The following is a 14,300-nucleotide window of genomic DNA, read 5'->3' on the forward strand; positions in this document are numbered from 1 at the left end:
TGTGTCCCCCGGGCTAGGTTTCAGGTAGCTTCGTGCTGGCACGGTGGCGGGCGGAGTGGGGGGGCCCCGCCCAAGCCTTGGGGCTCCCCACGCCTGTCGGGCCGGCGTGCCAGCGCCCTTCTTAGTGGACAGAGTAAGCCGCGGCTCCTGCCACCGCTCACCCCCCTTCCTCCGGCTCTCATCCGCGACCCTCTCTCGTGGTTCCCACCTGCAAACCCGGCGGTGGGCGGGGCAAAGGGAGCCCAGGCCCCGCCCACGAAAGGGCACGCGTGCGTGGCCGACGCCGCTGCGGCCATCTTAAACCCGGGCACCCGCGCACCTCCAGCCTCCTGGGGCGGAGACCGGTGATCTGCACTCCCCACCGCACCCAGCGGGCGTGTGCTCCCTGGGGAAGGTGTCCCCACTGCCCCCAGTCCCTTCACTTCTTCTAGAACCTCCAGCCGACATAGTGCCAGTTCCTCTGCCCAGTCGCCGCCCAGGCAATTCCGGGAAGGCCCCTCGGTTTCTTTGCTATTTGTCAAGTGGAAATTTGGGGCCCCCAAGGTCATGCAAGGTCACCGGTGAAGAGACCTACCGATCAGGCATCTGTGATAAATTCTTAGTACCAAGCCTGGCACGCCGTGTGTCTAATAACCTTTGTGCGGAGTGCAACCACCTGGCCTTTGAGTCCCTGCCAGTCCTCTTGGAAGAGCAGGTCGGAGGGGCAGGGGTGGGTGGGCGAGTGGAGCTCGTGCTCTGCTGGGAAGCTGCACGTGACCATTTTGGAAGGGCGTCAGCGGCACAGACCAGGGGCTGGGATCGGAAAGGCTTTGTACATCTTGGAACATTCAAACGCCCCCATGCGTGTTATTTTTATCACCCCTGGCTGCGTCCCCACAGGGGCTCCCATGCAGCATCAAACCCCTAGAATGAAAAGCCGCGTTTGTGTGTTCGCTGTGGGGGCTCACAGGAAGGGGAAGCTAGGCCACTGTGTCCCAGGGGGAACTAGGTGTGGGGGAGAAGGCCTTTGGGGCCAGTGTGGGTGGCGGCCCCAGGGAGAGAGGATGAATTTAGGCCAGTCCGTGTGGTGGTCTGCCCCAGCAGCTGTGCATCCAGAGTCCAGAACCTAGGGTCCCTGACTTCCTAAGGGGAAAGGGGAGAGGTGTATGGCCGATGATGTAGAGGAGGAGATGACCCCAGGAGACCCACACCCAGCCCCTTGAAGGGAGGACCCATTTGAAGATCCGAGTTCATAACAAATCAGATAACTGTCAGGGTGTCTGAATTCCCCACAACAGCGGCCAGCAGGGGAGGGATTGCACAGTTTATTTTCAAACACAGAGGGTGAGGGAGTTCATTCAACACCCCCCCTTCGGCCCCCCCACCCCCCATACTTTTGGTTTAACTGAGGACTTCTCAGCCCTCAGCACTTCCTTGTCAGGGCAGACAGGGCATTCTCCCACCCCCAGCAGCAGCTGAGACAGGAGAGAAGAGGAGTGGGGTGGGGGGGAGAGGTGGGGGTAGAGTTCAAGTATTCACAGTCCACACCCCCCCCAAGCCCACCCCCACATTACACGGTGCCCCGGCCTTGCGGGAGGGGAGAGGGGCCCACTCTGGGGTTCTGTGTCGGTTCTAGCGCTTGTCCCACTGAGAAACCTCAAGATGAGCTCTCTGCCCATTTCCCGGCCAGCACCACACCACTGTCTTGAACAGGGGCCCTGCCTTCCTAGCTTGGAGAAGCAGGAGGGGCTGGGGCCTTTACTGGTAGTGAATAGGGTGGGAGCAGGCATTTATCAGGCAACGGGCGGAGGAGATAGATCTCTCTAGGGGGCAGGGCTTGGAAGGTCCTGATAGAAAGTTAGACAGCTCTTGTCTGCACCATTGCCTCAGCCCAGCCCAGTCCACCCTAGACCCAGAATCCCTGAGAGTCTAACCAAAAGGGCAGTATGGGGTGGGGGTGGGGGAGAGCACTGAATTCGACCCCAGACTCAGGGCTGTGGTGTGTAGGGAGGGCCAGGCCTGAACTATCACCTCAGCAATCAAGATGACTCTTGGGGACCCGGGGCAGGCCTGCTGACGCCCACACTCCCCAGAAACTCTAGCCTGGAATAGTGGTGGGAATGGCAGGGGGGTTAGGGGGTGGTAGGGGGGTGGTATCTCCCAAGGGCATTTTTTTTTCTTAAAAAAATGTAAAATAATTAAAAAACTTGTCTCCCAACCTTTTGTCTCTCCAGGACATCAGCCACCCCACCCGCCACCCTTCCCAGCATTCAGGCTCCCCGAGAACGGTGGGAGGAGGTGCTGGCTCACTCTGGCAGGATGGGATCCAGAGAGGGAGCCCACTAGCACCATGCAGTCTTGGGGATTCCTGAAGCTTGACTGGCCCCCTCCGCCCCAGCTGGAGTGTCCACGCACCAAAGTTATGGTACTCTTAGAGAGTGAGCTCTGCAGGGGGAGAAGGGGTGGGCGGGCCAGCAGGGGGAGGGAAGAAGGCTTGCAGTCCAGGCAGGAGTCTCAGCTGGGACCCCAAAATCTTCGTACCACGTACTGGCCCAGCAGCACCACAGCCAGAACGATCAGCACGTTCCGGATGGGGCCATTGCCTAGGTCCAGGGCTGCCACCTGCCGGGAGAGACGGGGCGGTCACAGATGGGTTGTCAGAATGCCCGCCCCGTGCCCACCTCGGGATGGGGTGAGTCTAGGAGGCCTTACCCAGCCACCCCGCTGTGCGATCCACCGGGCGATGTAGTGGTTCAGCATGAAGTCCACCACGAAGCGGGTCACCTGGCCCAGGAAGCCGGTCAGGCCGCGCTGGTAGACATGCAGCGCCAGGCGATAGCCAAAGCCCAGGAGAGCCACCACACGGCCCCAGTTGATGCCGCTCTCAAACAGGCTGTGGGCAGAGCATCCATCATAGTGTCTGTCAGTGACCCCTGGGAGGCCACAGCCTGCGAGGCCCCCACCCCCACCACCCCGGCCACCCGTCTCCCACTGGAAACCAACATGGCTCAGCTGGGGACCGAGGCCCCAGAGGCTGCCCCAGCCTGGTCTCCACCCAGAAAGAGCCTGGATCTCTGACAAGAGAGAGCAGCCGGCTGGGGTGCTGGTGGCAGCACAAGGCATGTACCAAGTGGTGTGGAGAGGGCAGAGTGGGCAGGGACAGGCAGCAGGGACATTACCTGTGGGTGTTGCTGCTGGCCTGGCAGCCGGAGGGAAAGCGAAGAGAGAGGACAGAGGAAGTTAGAAGGCCCCAGAATCACAGCAGGAAGGATCCAGGCCTTTGGCTTCCAAGGACGGAGCAGGACATGAGCACTAACTCGGAACCAACCACTCACTTCTGTTTCTCTCCCAGCTTCAAACGGACCCGGACCCTGGCCTCTCTGCCGGCGCATGGGGTTGCAATAGCTGACGGTCCCTAAGGGTGGACAGGCTGTCTGCCTATCTTCCCTCCACTTGACAATGAGAAGGCGGAGAGTAGGAGGCTTCCCCCAACCCAGTAAGAGGCAACGCTGGGGGGGTTTGAACTTAGCAGGGAACTCTCTCCAGGAGACCCGGTGGTGTATTGGTCACACTCTGGCTGCTGGCCACAAGGCCACCAGTTCGAAATCACCAGCCCCTATGGAACACAGACAAGGCTTCTACTCCTGTAAAGAGTTACAGTCTTGGACATCCCCTCCCCCACAGGGGCAGTTCTCCCCTATCCTACAGGGTCACTGTGAATCGGGAGTTGCCAGGTGACAGCAGGCAGAAGCCATCCCCAGGGCCTAGTGGAGGTGAGCGCATCACAGTCTTCCTGAAACGTGGCACTCACTCGAGGGCAGCGGTCCTGCACGCGGGCTGGGCAGCAGGAGGGACACCCCCCCCCCCAAGTACTCCAGAGCCCCTGTTCTAACCAGTCAAGTCCTCAGCACCAGAGCTCAAAGCACAAGGCCTGTGAGGGGTGGCCCCGGCCAGCCAGCTGACCCAGGGCAGGAACCAAGCTTGCTGGCGTGGGTGCTTGGGCAGGGCTGGGCTGGCCACCTACCTGGAGGCGATCTTGGTGAAGTACTGGTAGGCGTTCTCGGCCGTGGGCTGCAGGTGCTGCAGCATCGTCTGGAACTCGGCGTCGTAGCGCTGGTTGATGTCGTCCCCGATGATGGCAAGTTGCCGGCCCACCTGCCCCGTGACACTGTTGGCGTGGGGACAGGAGGGTGAGCAGAGGATAGGCCACAGCACATGGGGGCCTGGGCTCACACAAAGGGGTCCTTCCTGAGCCCTCCCCTGATCCCATGCACCCACCCACCCCGCCCGTGAGGTGGCTGACCGAGATCTAGTGGATGAAGGCTGGCCTCGGGAGGAGTGGGCTAAAATGAAAGGGTCCAAATGGGCGTGGGGACCCCAAATGAAAAGGAAGTCACAGTGGAGGGAGGACAAGACTCCCTTACGAGGCCGCCCCAGGTCCCAGGTCTTACACAGCCACCTGCTGTGGGCCCCTGTGCCCTGGCCACTGCTTACCTGCTAGGTTCCAGGGGCAAGGAGACCATCTCTGGGTCGGCCGGTGCGCCCGCCCCTTCGGCCTCTTGCTCCTGCTGGTGGCGGTAAAACACGTAACTTTGGAAAACTTCCTCCGTCTCTCGGGCTACCTGCTCCTCTGAGAATCAAAACTGGCGGTCAGAGAGGGCTCCGTCTTCGAGTGAGCCCACCACCATCCAGTCAGTCCTGAGCCAGAGACCGCATAAGACGGAGCAGAACTGCCCCCAAGGGTTTCCTCGGCCGTGAGTCCCTCTGAGTGTAACTGATGTCATCTTTCTCCCTTGGAACAGCTGGTGGGTTTGAACTGCCAACCCGGTGGTTCGCAGCTCAATGCTCAGCCCTACGCACCACTGATGCTTCTTATTGAGTGGGTGGACATTTGTCGATGCCCTGGGGCTGACTCTGCCAGGTAGGTACAGCCCAAGTATTTGGCACTTAATTCTCACAACAGCCCTGCGGGGTCGATGGTCCCCATTTCACAAGGAGAAGCAGAGGGGCAAGGTCCGCACAAGGGTCCCAGGTCCTTGGGGCCCCCGTGTTTCCATGTGCATAAGGGACCCACCATGGGAGCCCTGGGTTATCCACCAAAGTCAGCAGTTGTAACCCCCCAGCCGCCCCACAGGAGAAAGATGAGGCTTTCTGCTCCCGTACAGTTACAGTCTCGGAAACCCAGCAGAGCCCTTCTACCCTGTCCTGCAGGGATGCTACGAGTTGGAACTAACTCTATGGTGCTGGGTTTGGGTTTGGGGGGCAAGGTGGTACCCACATTAACGTAGGTGCCCTAGAGGCTTAGTCATCATGCATTGGGCTGCTGATTGCCAGGTTCCACAGTTTGGACCCACAGGTACTCGGGAGACAAAAAAGGCTTTCTACTCCCATACAGAGTTACTGTCTCGGAAACTCACAGGGGCAGTTCTGCCCTGTCTGATGGGGTCGCTATGAGTCAGCATCCACTCGATGGCGATGAGTTTGTTGGGCATCTTTTGAGACGCAGTGGTGTCAGAAGGTGGGTGGGAAGGACAATGGAAACTGACCTTGGCCCTGGCACAGCCACAGAATGAAATGGAACGGATCTGCTCTCTGAGCCCACAGAGCAGCCTGGGCTGGAGTGCTGGCCCCAAGCGCTGTGCTTCCCAGGCCGCCCCTTGGACATTTTCCCCTTCCCCCAAATCTCAACACTGGTTTCCTTATTGTTCCCATCCCCCATTCTTCCCCATCCTACCCCAGCCTGACCCCACCCCTCTGCCCTGGGATGGCACTTGCCACCCTCTTCCTGCCCTTAACCTTGACCACTGGGGCCATCCACTTTGGGTGGATGCTTCCCCACCTGGGGAAACTGAGGCAGGGAGCCTGCGCACAAGTGCTGGCACTGCCTACCCTTACTCTCCCCACCCACACAGCTCCCGGTTCCCGGATGTGGGAGGGATGGAGGGGGCGGGAAGTTACCAGAAGTGGAGGCTGTGGTCGGGTCTTCTTCGCAGCCCTGCTTGGGAGGACCGGGGCCTTGCCCGGACGCCATTTCCCCAACGGAGTACAGTCAGCCTGGGGTCGGGGAGGGGCGGAGAAAGGCGGAGATGGAGAGCGGCTGGAATCCCAGGCCACACAGTGGGGAGGACTCCCCCACTTTGGGCATGACCTCCCCAGTCTCCTGAGCAGAATTGGAACCTCCGGGGGCGGGGGGTGGTGGATTTTACTGGCAACTCTGCAGGGAGGTGGAACCTGGGAGGTGAGGCAGCCCAGGACACACGGGAGGGCTCAGTCTAGAGCCACACCTATGCCCTCAACTGGCTCCCAGGGGGAGGGCGTGGCTGCCACAGGCCCTAGAGGATCGCCTGGCCCACCTCGCCCTGAGTGTGATTTGTTTCAGAGGGTTCCTCCAATCGCTCCTGGGGCTCCTGCACCCCACACACCTGCCACAGCCTGCAAGCTCTAGCCAATGACCCATGAAGTTCTTCTCCAGGGCCCCACTTCCCCTTGGCCGCCAGGGCACACCTGCTTTCCAGCCCCGACCCATTGGCCACAGAGGTTTCCGGAGTGCCGGTGTGGGGCACACTGCTACTGCTGGGTGCTGTGCACTGAGAACTCATGCTACTTGGGTGAGGAGGGCGGGTGTCTGTCCGCGCCCCGTTTCACCGCAGGGGAGAATGAGGCTCGAGGCCACAGGACCAGGCACATCAGGTTCATGTTCTAGTTTGTGGCCCTCGGGCCCGTCTACTCTGACTTCGCCTTGGAGTGAACTGAGGACGCCTCACACGGGCCTGTCCCCAGCCCTGATTGTCCTCTCGACCTAGGGCCGCCCCAGTGTGGCCCCAACAACCTGCTCTGGGCAGGCAGTACTTCCTGGCCGGAGCTTTCACTTTCAATTTCCACGGCTTCCGGCGCCCATTCTCCCTGAAGATGCCTCCAGCACCCTAGGGACCCTCCTGCCAGCCCTGCGGGGCACCCCAGCCAAGCACACCATTGCCCTTCCCATCTGGCCTCGCTTCCTCCCTCTCTGGCTTGGGGCCCATCTTTGATGGCTCCCTGGGGCCCTCCACGGAGGGGTGGGGGTGGGGGATGGATGGGAAGGGCTGACCACCCATGTGTGCACCAGGCTCTCCAGCCTCCCTTTCTCTGCTGAGGCCGGAAACGCCCATTCCTCTGCCCAGGGCACCGGCGCTCATTAAAGCAGACTGCCTGGCAAGCTGCATCCCTGCAACCCCTCCCCAGATAAGCTCGCTTCCCTTCCTCCTTGCCCCCATCCCTGAGACCCAACACCCATGGACAGCAGCCCCAGAAGATGCTGACCCCTCACCCTCCACCCCCCTCAGGGGACCCTGCTGGGAACAGGTAGGGCCAGCAGTCTGCCAGTGCAGGCCTGCCCCTGCCCTCCATTCCAAGTGGCCCAACTTCCTGTTAAGGGGCGTCCACTCCCCCCACTGCCTCCTTGCTTGCTGGGCCCACAAGTCCTGTGGCACGTTCCCCAGCAGGGGATGCCTGCCAGGTCCCAACGGTCAGGCGAGGGTCCCAGGGCAGGAGGAAGCAGAGGGAAGTTCGAGCCAGCTGTTGACCTTGGCCCTGACCTCCACCCCCAACCCCCAGGCAGCTAAGGGACCCAGATCTCTGGGGCACCTCACTGGTCCTCCAGTACCCAGGGCCCCGGCAAGACAGGAAGCCGTTGAAGGAGGGAGCCTCAGGGAGCCCTGGCTGGGCCAGCGCCCCAGTGGGGTCCGAGGAGCAACCCAGGCAAGCCCTGGGGGCCGCTCCTTCCCGGGGAACTCCTCCAGGGCTCCCCGGCCCACCCTGGGGTGAGAAGAGTATGGGATGGGCAGCAGCACCCTCCCAGCGTACCTGTTGGGACTCGGATCCCGGCCTGGGAGCAGGGCTGGCCAGCAGCAGTTGGCGGCTGCTCCCTGGAGCAGGGTGCCTGCCTGCCCCGCTCAGCCTCCAGGGGCCAGGGACCAGCGTCAATGCATTCCCGCCTGGTCTGGTGCCTCCAGAGCTCCTCCGGCACGGCCCAAAGGACCGGCGCTGAGCTGCAGACCATAGAGGTGTGGGCCGCGCCGGCTCCAATCAGCTCCCTCTAGAGGAAGTTCCTCTGTGGCTGCCGGATGCGACGCCGCCTGTCCCAGGCCGGGGCAGCCCTTGCCCCGCCCCGCCCAGCACCCAGCTAGGGAGCCCAGAGACTTTCAATACGGCTGACCCCAGACTCTTCCTTTGACTCTTCTCTTGCCCCCCCACCGGGCCCCCAGTCCCCGTGGAGGACCAGGCCAGGATCGCCGTGCTGCTGAAGCACCCACCCGAGGGAGGGCCAGGTACTTTAAGCCACCAGATGGTCTCAGCACATTGCAACAGCCCATTGTGAAGATGGACACACTGAGGCCCGGCTGATGGGCCGGACTGGAAATCGGGTCTGTGGGTACCATGGGGAATCGCTGGGATAAAATGGGCTCATCCTGTGTGCCAGCAACTAGTGGTCTCAGGCGATGCCAACCCCCAGAGGTGACAGGCAGCTCAGCGCTCAGAACTCAGTCCCCTCATGTCATCGATGCCGGCTCCTCAGAGACCCTGGAGGCTTCCTGGCCGCTCCTTGCTCCTCTGGGGGAAGACAGGGCTCTCTGCGCTCTTACAGTTCCAGTGGGCCCTGCCCCATGGGTCTCTGTGCGTTGGCAGTGAGTCTGGTTGGGTTTATGGGACAGGCGAGAAAGGCCTGTAGGCTATTCAGGAGTCGGAAGCCTCGTCTTTCTCCCTTGGAGAGGCTGCTGGTTTTGAACGGCTGACCTTGCAGCAGCCTGTCGGCCCCTCCGACACCAGGGGGGCAGACATGAAAACACAGTGAGGCCAGTCCCTGTGGGCTGGGAACTCAGCGGACAGGGAAAAGGGAGGGCGGGTAGTGTCTGGACTCTAGTCTTGGGTCTCGGGCACAGGGTGGATGGGGAGGGGTGGGTAGAGGTCATCATGGCGCCTGCTCCCTTCTTGGGGCTCCAGCTTCTGCTCGCGAGGGGGGAGTCCCTCTTCCAGGCCTCCAGGCACTTTCACCAAGATCCCCGCCCCTATGTCTTTCCTCCTGCTCCCCGGCACCCTCCCCACCACACCTACCCTCCCCTGGCCCCCCAATGCCACTGGCCACCCCTCCCCCACTTGGCCTCAGCCTTCTAGAACTCCAGGAAGTCCCCAACTGGAGGTTGTGATTTGAAAGCGCCTCCTGTTCTTAAGCAGTTGGTCCTGGGGTCTGGCTCCGGCTCCTTCAGAGTCAGGGTTCCTCTCAGGATGGAGGCCCCCGCTCCCCGCCACCGATCCCGGATCCTGGGGCGCTCCTCCATGTTCCGCTTCTTCCGCAGCCTGGTCGGGGGCAAGAGCAGCCCACAGTGTTCGGCCAAGGGCGGCGCCTGCCCCTCTCCAGAGCCGGCCACTGTGTCCCCGGTGATGGGCTGCCAGCCTGGAGAAGAGGGGAAGGAGCCTAGGGCGCCGTCCACTCTGCCCTGCTCTCCCCCCATGGCCACATCCAAGGGCTCCCTTCGCCTGCTGCAGCACGGTCAGGAGTGCCTGGGGATGGGGGATGTGTGGGCCCAGAACCTTGCCCCCACGATGATCCTGTGGGCAGAGGCCCAGGGCCAAGAAGTGGAGCCTGGCCTGGCCAGAGGCCACCCATCTGAAAAGGAGGAGGAGGAGGAGGCGGCAGCAGTGAGGCAGGCCTCCAGGAATACAGGGGCCTCCATCAGGTGGGGGACGGGAGCTGTGGGTGGGTGGGGGTGGGAAGAACCCCCAGGGAAAGGGCCAGGGATATAAGATGGAGGAAGGATATGGGACCCAAGTTGAAGAGGGTCCAGGAATAGGTGTCCTTGGACGGTAAAGGGCAGCACAGGGCCCCCTGGGAGGGGCAGCAGGGACTGCGAGTGGGACAAGGGTCCTCCCGTCAGGGGACACCAAAAGAGGAAGAGGGAGGAGCCAAAAGAACAGATATGCCTAAAGGGCCTCTTCTCCTGCCCTGCCTGGCCTCTTGGCCCAGGGCCCCTCTACTCTGCTTCCCCCTGGCCCCTGCAGCCCGCTAGTTCCCAGGCATATGTGCAGAAGGGAGATTGGTTTCCCACCCCCTTCTCACAGGGCTGCTGAAGGGCACTCCCAGGGCAGAGCCAAGAGCTTTGGGGAGAGGGAGAATGGGGGGTTGAGCAAGGCCTCTCAACTTCCCCCCCTGACTCTGCTTTAAAATCAGAGGCCACTTGGCCCAGGCCCTGGAGGTGCAGCCAGAACCCCTGCAGAAGGCTGAGGGCCCCCTGGAGGTCAGCCGCAAAGCCTTGGCCAAGGAATCCCAGGATGATGGTGAGTGTGGCTGTCTCCCTGGGGGCGCCTTGGGGGGCAAGCAGGGACCCTTGAGGACACAGCCAGAGGACCTGGGTCTGATTCGAAACCACCAGCTGCTCTGGGGGAGAAAACCTTGGCTTTCTGCTCCTGTAAAGAGTTAGGGTCTCAGAAACGCACAGGGCAGTTCTACTCTGAGTGGGCATGGGCTCGGGGGTAGGGAGCATGCGCTGTGGTGGTGGTCAGTGGCCCTATGTCTCTGTCCCGTCCCCGCCCCCCCCGCCCTGAGCACGCGGTATAAGTTGCAGCAAGAGCAGAATGAGATGTTATTCGTTAACGCTCCCAGGATAAAGATCGCTGCCCATGCCTCCCCTCCTGGGGCTGGCGCCCGCCCCCTGACCCCCAGTCCTTCACAGACCTCAAGCAAGCTTCCTTCAAGGCAGGGGTGACTCTCTGGAACCATCTTCTCAGCCTGTACAAGCAGCTCCAGAAACCGGCCTTGGCCAAGGTCTGTGGGGACCAGCCTGGGGTACTGGGGGTGGGAGTGAGGCCCTGGAGGGGGGGGCGTTCCCCACCCCCGTCCCAATCTGGCTGGGTCCCAAGTGGGAGGGGGTAGGCCTCTTTCTTAACCCTTTGAGAGCCGGCTCCTCCTGATTCCTGTCCATCCTGAGGAGGGGAGCTGCAGGTGGGGCATCTCGGCCCTCCTCATCCATCGTCTCAGGCCCCTGGCCGGCGCTCTCAGCTCCCTCTCAAAGAAGGCTTGGCCCTGGAGGAGAAAGGGGAAGAGGAGGAGGCGGAAGAAGAGGACAGCTTATTTAACTTCTGTGTCCCAGGCATCGTCCCTCTCCAATCACCGCTGCATAAGACGTTTCGGTCCACAGATACCGTGGGTAAGTTCGGTGTCACTTCCTTCAGCAGCGTGGCCCCGCCGAGACCAACGGCTCAGGGCGCAATTCCAGTGATTACCACCAGGTGGTGCCAAACGACCACTCCAGACAGGCCACCTGCGCCTTGCCTTGGGGGCCCTGCTAGGTGTAACCTGCAAGGGAAGGGGCCTCCCTGCTCCCGTCAAGAGGCAGTGAGGTGGGGGCCTGTGATGGGGCCGAGGCTCCTGCAGCACCCACCTTTCGTCAGCCTACATTAGGTGGGCCAGAGGCTGCTGACTACGGGGAAGCTTCCTGCATGTCTGATTTTCCCATCATGCATTGCAGACAGTGCCCCATCCCACACAGCCCCTCCCTGCAGCATCTCACCCAAGGAGCACAGCTGGTTCAAGGCGCATCACATCCTACAGCCACTGTTGACATTCCTATACAAAAAGGCTTCCAAAAACTGGTGGGGGGAAATTCCGTCATCTCTTTGTGGTACTTTTCCGTGAACATTTTCTATACACCGCACCCCTGTGAGGTGGGTCCAGTCTACGCGGTGTGCAAGCCAAGGCACAGAGAGGGGCAGCCGTTTGTCCAAAGTCACGCGGCCAGTAAGTGGCCGAGCGGGCACTTGTCCCAGGCCGTTTGGATTCTAGATCTATGCTCTTGAGCTGGCCGGTGGAGGTGCGCACCCGTCTTCCTAGTTGGGGAGGGCCTCTGGAAATCGAGCTTCCGCAGGCAGGCCAGGTGGCAGGGAGCCCCTATGGAAGGAGAAAGGGCTACAGAGCAGAGGTGTCTCAGAGCTGGGGTGAGATCCAGAGAGTCGGAGTGCCCTCTCCCCTGTGGGTCCCCAGCAGGGGACACTGCCCTTCTGCTATGCCTCGCCCACCTCTTTGACTGGCAGGCTTTGTGGAGTCGGAGCTGAAGACGCTGCTGGCAGTGCAGCGGGAGTCCCGCCTCTGGAAGATGGGCGCCCAAGAGGGCCGGGAGCTGCTGGCCCAGCCAGAGATCACCCTGGAGGAGGCAGGCATTGTGGATGGCCAGGTCCTGCCCCACCCTGCCCCACCCCGGCCCCTCCCTCTGCCCAAGGGCCCTGGAGAGAGTGGGGTGGAGAACTGTATCTCCCCAGGGCCTGGCCCCAGTGTCAGGGCATGCATGTCCAACACTCATGCTGATTCTGTTCACTGATGCTAACCACAAGGTCAGCAGTTCTGAACCACCAGCCACTCTGCGGCCAGAGGATGACAGGGCTTTCTCCTCCCATAAGGAGTCACAGTCTCAGAAGCCCAGCGGGCAGCTCTACCCTGGCTGTGGAGCCCCGACAAACTGGCAGCAGCCGGTTGGCAGTGGGTTGGTTGTCGGGCTGCCATGCACCTGCTGCATGGCCTTGGACAGGTCCCTTCCTCTCTCTGGGCCTCAGTTTCCTCATCTGGTCCGTGTGTGTGCATATGAGCGCCTCTCTAACTCAAAGAATATGACAGTTCAGGTCTCAGGCCCATGGATGCACACACACCCACTCCCACAGACACATGGATACAGGGGACGACCCCACTGGGTGGGGTCCGGGATCACCCGCCTGCCTGCTGACCTACTCCCCCCTACACACACACACACACACACACACACACGCATCAGTGGTAAGGCACATCTATGGGTGGACTCTGTGTCCGAGCGCGTCCCTGTCACTCAGCCCCCTGGTCCATGCAGGTAGGAAAAGGACCTCTGGACTCGCCCCAGGACTTTGCCTAAAGGCTTTTGCTTCTTTCCCGGCAGGGCCTAGCCCTGAGCGTGGTGGCCTCGGTGCCGATGCCGATGTGCTTATCCTCCTGGGACAGTGGCTGCAGGTCTAAGGCCGCCCGCTCACAGGGCCCTTTTGCTGTGGGGTCACCTCATGCACAGCCACAGAGTGACCGCCTGGCAGCGCCCCCTCACGTCCCCTTTCAGGATTAGGCTACGGTCTGATGACCAAAGGCCCGCAGTTCCAAGCCAACTGCCGCCCAAGGCAGGAACAACGAGGTGATGGGCCCTATGCCCAGGGGCACAATGAGTCAGGATTGACTGGAGGGCAGCGTCCTTGCCAGCTCCTCCCGCTCTCCTTATCTACTTCAAAACATGGCTGAGGGGGAAGGGAGTGGGTGTGGTTTTCATGGGGACTCTTGGGTCTGTCATCAGCCCCCTCCCTCCAGACCACTCTGAGCCCTGACGTGTCCCAGGGGTCACCCCGGGCTGAGGGCACACCTAAGTTCCTTGGGGAGTACTTACTTGCACGGTGTCCAGGAGAGCGATGGCGGAGGAGGGCTGGCTGTGTGCCTGACTCCCTGAACTTCCAAGGTGCCCTCTGCCCCACCCCACCCCAAGTTGGAGGGCGAAAGGTCCCACTGTAAAATAGTCGGGGAGGTAGGTGACTCAGCACCTGTGGGTACAGGGAGAGGGTCTCTGGGGAGCAGGTAGGAAGTGGTGGGGTGCAGAGCAGGGCAGGGAGGGAAGCCCACAATTCTGAAGTCTCTTTTTACTCCCTCTTCCCCCAGCACCTGCTGCTCGAGGAGAAGGATGCAATGGGGAACTGGCCCCCCGAGTGACACGGGGCCCAGGTGGTCTTGGGATGACTAGTGACCTGTGTTTGTAGGGGGTGCGGTCCAGTGCTGTCCCGCCACCCAGATTGATAATAAAGACCCAGTGTGCCCTTGGCACTCACGTCTCATCCTCAGTGTCACCGCCACCCCGCCCCCGCACCCAGGGGGCTGCCAGGGCCCAGCTGTAGAGTGCTGGTGGGCCTTAGGCGCCATAACTGACAATGTTGGGGGTGGGGTCGAGGGGGGCTTTGCTCCCAGAGTGCTGAGAGGCCCTGCTGCCCACAAGAGGGAGGGGCTCCTTGACACCCCTCCCTCTTCTAGTTCTCAGGCCTCACGAAAAGGATCCGGGAATTCTCTGGCAGGAAATTCCTGCCCGGCCAGCTCAGGGACAAAGCCAGGAAAGCAGCCCGGGCATCGGGCATCATGGGGGCCGGCCTCAGCTATTTAAGGCCCCTGACTCAGGAGGCAACGAGGGGGTAGCCCGGGCATCAGGCATCCTGGGGGCCGGGCCTCAGCTATTTAAGGCCCCTGACTCAGGGAGCAGCGAGGGGGGCAGCCCAACCCATCCCTACAGGCCCATGGCATGGTG

The 14,300-nt window shown here is 61.8% G+C and overlaps 2 protein-coding genes across 5 annotated transcripts; one reads left to right on the forward strand and one right to left on the reverse strand.

Moving 5' to 3' along the window:
• Positions 1 to 1,268: 1,268 nt before the first annotated feature.
• On the reverse strand, positions 1,269 to 8,068 carry BAK1 (BCL2 antagonist/killer 1). The gene is made up of 6 exons (XM_075555480.1): positions 7,822 to 8,068; positions 5,938 to 6,033; positions 4,474 to 4,609; positions 4,004 to 4,147; positions 2,692 to 2,872; positions 1,269 to 2,601 (listed from the first exon to the last, which is right to left on the reverse strand). The coding sequence occupies exons 2-6, from the start codon at positions 6,008 to 6,010 to the stop codon at positions 2,494 to 2,496; spliced, it is 642 nt and encodes a 213-aa protein (XP_075411595.1). The 5' UTR covers positions 6,011 to 6,033; positions 7,822 to 8,068; the 3' UTR covers positions 1,269 to 2,493.
• A 29-nt stretch (positions 8,069 to 8,097) lies between these two features.
• LOC142453806 (gametogenetin-binding protein 1-like) lies at positions 8,098 to 14,053 on the forward strand. Of its 4 annotated transcripts, XM_075555479.1 has the most exons (7): positions 8,098 to 8,285; positions 9,312 to 9,692; positions 10,184 to 10,290; positions 10,686 to 10,777; positions 10,991 to 11,159; positions 12,043 to 12,182; positions 13,667 to 14,053. In XM_075555479.1, exons 2-7 carry the CDS (start codon positions 9,397 to 9,399, stop codon positions 13,715 to 13,717), a joined length of 855 nt encoding a protein of 284 aa, XP_075411594.1. In that variant the 5' UTR covers positions 8,098 to 8,285; positions 9,312 to 9,396; the 3' UTR covers positions 13,718 to 14,053. The 4 variants fall into 4 exon arrangements, with proteins under 4 accessions (XP_075411594.1, XP_075411593.1, XP_075411590.1 ...); XM_075555478.1 differs by lacking the exon at positions 8,098 to 8,285 and having other exon boundaries at positions 8,937 to 9,692; positions 10,709 to 10,777; positions 11,103 to 11,159; XM_075555475.1 differs by lacking the exon at positions 8,098 to 8,285 and having other exon boundaries at positions 8,939 to 9,692.
• The last annotated feature ends 247 nt before the right edge of the window (positions 14,054 to 14,300 follow it).

This window comes from Tenrec ecaudatus, chromosome 7 (assembly GCF_050624435.1).
Source record: "Tenrec ecaudatus isolate mTenEca1 chromosome 7, mTenEca1.hap1, whole genome shotgun sequence".
Classification (NCBI taxonomy): Eukaryota; Metazoa; Chordata; class Mammalia; order Afrosoricida; family Tenrecidae; genus Tenrec; species Tenrec ecaudatus.